Source organism: Parus major, chromosome 4A, assembly GCF_001522545.3.
Source record: "Parus major isolate Abel chromosome 4A, Parus_major1.1, whole genome shotgun sequence".
Taxonomy (NCBI): domain Eukaryota; kingdom Metazoa; phylum Chordata; class Aves; order Passeriformes; family Paridae; genus Parus; species Parus major.
The window spans coordinates 19771662-19774686 of NC_031772.1; the positions used below are offsets into that span (position 1 = coordinate 19771662).

A 3025-nucleotide genomic window follows, 5' to 3' on the forward strand; every position below is an offset into this window, starting at 1 on the left:
TGGGGATGGACACAGCTCTGGGGGTGGACACAGCTCTGGGGGTGGACACAGCTCTGGGGATGGGTACAGCTCTGGGGGTACAGCTCTGGGGGTACAGCTCTGGGGTTACAGCTCTGGGGGTACAGCTCTAGGGGTACAGCTCCCAGCTCCTTGGGAACAGCCTGGCTCACTGGGCTGGGCTGAGCTCCCAGCACTCAGCTGTGTTTGAAACACATTCATGCTGCACCTGGTTTATTTAGAGGCCTGAACTGAGAGGAGATGAGAATACACGCTTTTGAATATAAATAGTTGTGATTGTGGGGTACCCCCAGGTGTCCTGCAGGGGAGCAGCAGGAGGAGAGTGGCACACTGAGGTCAGGAAACCTGTGATAGCCAGGAATGTGTTACTCTAAACTGAACTGGCTGGTAAGGAAGGATGGGATGAAGGTGAAGAGGAAAGCAAAGGGATAGCAAAATGGATATGCCAGAAATTAATGGAGGATTCTGCTCCAGAAATGACCACCTTGCAGTGTGAGAGACATTTGCATGGCTGAGTCACCTTGGTCTGGATGAAAGAGCTCCTGCAGGAGCAGAGCTGAGCTGTGCCTGATTTCCCAGCAGTGCAGGATGCTGGACATCAAAGTCCTGAATGGAACTGACTGTTCAGTGCTCTGCTGCATTAAGAACTCTCCCTGCCATAAGACCTGCCTGCTCACCTGGGGAGGGAATGTCTGCGTTGGCAGACAGCACAACCTTCTCTCCTCCAGTCTGAACAGCCCCAGCTCTCAGCAGTGATAGAGAAAGTTCTCTCCTGTCCCCAAGGCCTTGTTTCACATTTGGCTTTGCTGTGGAAATGGTGTTTCTGTGTCATTCTCCTGCTGACACTCTTCCATGAAGGAAAAATCAGCACAAGCCTATCCCAGGATAAGATACAATTCCCATGTACTCCTCCATCCACATTTCACAGCTGGAACAGGAAGGTTTCTTGTCCCTTCCTCCAAAAGTGCTGGTTGGTGGCAGAGGATTGGCTCAGATGTGTTTCTGCTGTGGCAGGTCCTTAGCTGCTGCAATTGCTGCACTTGCCTGCTTGGTGAGATGATGCCCTAAATCCCAGAACCATTCAGGCTGGAAAAGACCTCCAGGGTCATTGAGTCCCACCTGTGACTGAGCCCCACCTTGTCACCAGCCCAGAGCACCGAGTGCCACCTCCAGGGCTGGGTTCTCCACTCCTTCCAAAGCCTGACAACCTTTTCCACGTACAAACTCTTCCTAATGCCCTTAAGCCTGTGTCACAGCTGTCTGTGCTGCTGAACTACTTCATACAACCAAGCTGAGTCAGGTTTTCCACTGTTCCCATAGGTCCCAGCTGTCCTTTTGTGGAGAATCCTCTCTGGGAAGGGTTGGACACAAGATGGGAGCCAGTGTTTACAAAGGAGAGAAGGAAGTAATTTATTTTAACAGAGAAAAGTAACTTGACTGTGGCAATGAGCAATGAAATAGTTTTAAAACATTATTTTGAGGGCACAGATGTAAAGTTTGATGTTGGCACACTCCTGATTTTCACCGTTTGCTGTCAGAGCTCCCAGTCTCTGTGTGACTCCACTCCCCCACTTGACTCCCTTTTTCTCTCCCCCATTTAGATTTTGATCCTGCTCTTGGAATGATGACTGGAATCCCTCCAATCAACCCCATGATGCCAGGCCTGGGGATTGTCCCACCTCCCATCCCTCCAGACATGCCGGCCGTGAAGGAGATCATCCACTGCAAGAGCTGCACTCTGTTCCCACCCAACCCACGTAACTGTCTGCTTGTGCTGTCTCTGCAGGGTATCCCTGTGCTTGTTCATGCAAACCCCAGCTGTGGGTGACAGAAGGGCCATTCCTGGCCTCACTGCTGGCCAGGGGGTGACAGGGCAGCAGGAAAAGCCTGTTCCTGTCACTGGGTGTTTGCCTTTTCAGCTGCTAGATTGATAAGGACTGGGGAGAAAGCTGCTCCAGTCACTGAGTGTTTGAAGTCTTCATGGTTTGATGCTCGTGTGTAGTGTGGGGTGTAGCTCAAGCACACAAATCTGCAGCTGCAGCACAGGGAATCCCCTGAGTAGGTTTTTTATGGGTTATTTGCATCAGGGCAGTTTTTTAAGCTGTGATTTTGTAGCACCTTCCATGATGAAGCTGGGAGCTCCTGGTGCTGCTTGTGTTCTTTGAGAGCAGCTCAAGGGAGTGTTTAGAGGGCTCCATGCTCACAAGATCTTCCTTTTGGAAACATACTGGTGAATGTGTTTATTTTTATCCAGCACCTCAGCAGTGCTGTGGATCCACCCCACAAATGTGAGCGTGGCATAGCCAGGTGTGTGTTTGGAGGAGGCCAGGAAGGTGTGGTCATCCCTCAGGAGGAAGGAATGTGTGCTGGCAACCCAAAACCTGAGCTGCTCTGCTCTCTCTCCAGATCTTCCCCCTCCAGCCACGAGAGAGAGGCCCCCAGGGTGCAAGACAGTGTTTGTGGGAGGCCTGCCGGAGAACGGGACGGAGCAGATCATCATGGAGGTGTTTGAGCAGTGTGGGGAGGTCATAGCTATCCGCAAGAGCAAGAAGAACTTCTGCCACATCCGCTTTGCTGAGGAGTTCATGGTGGACAAGGCACTTTACCTGTCTGGTGGGTGTGTTTGCCTGAGAGGGAAACTTAAAATTCTGGGGCAGAGCTGTTGTGGTGCCCCTATAGGCAGAACAACAGAATTTGGGGCAGATTTCTGTGATGCTGTGTCAGTTTGCCCTCTGCTGCCATTGCATTCCTACTTAAATATATGAAAACAGCTCCTGAGAGAAAGGTAGTGATGCTTTGTCACCTGAAAACAAATACAGAACACTGGGCTGGGGGGCAGAGTCTGTTCCCATCTTACATGGACAAGTGTCCAGCTAATTCTAAAGATAGTGCCAAAAAAAAATGGACATTTGTTCCTAATTTGCTGGCTGGTGGGCTGGACTTACTTGGCTGATGTAAACCCCATTGCCTTAGTGGGGTTTTATTTGGCTGGTGGGGTTTTATTTGG

The 3025-nt window shown here is 50.8% G+C and overlaps 1 protein-coding gene across 1 annotated transcript in view; it reads left to right on the plus strand.

Annotated features, from left to right (window-relative positions):
• The window catches only part of ENOX2 (ecto-NOX disulfide-thiol exchanger 2), a 17806-nt gene that overhangs the window by 3206 nt on the left and 11575 nt on the right, over nt 1–3025 (plus strand). Inside the window, exons 3-4 of the mRNA XM_033514158.1 lie at nt 1620–1775; nt 2425–2631. Of these exons, the coding sequence (XP_033370049.1) occupies nt 1620–1775; nt 2425–2631 (363 nt within the window). The remainder of the gene's footprint in view (nt 1–1619; nt 1776–2424; nt 2632–3025) is intronic.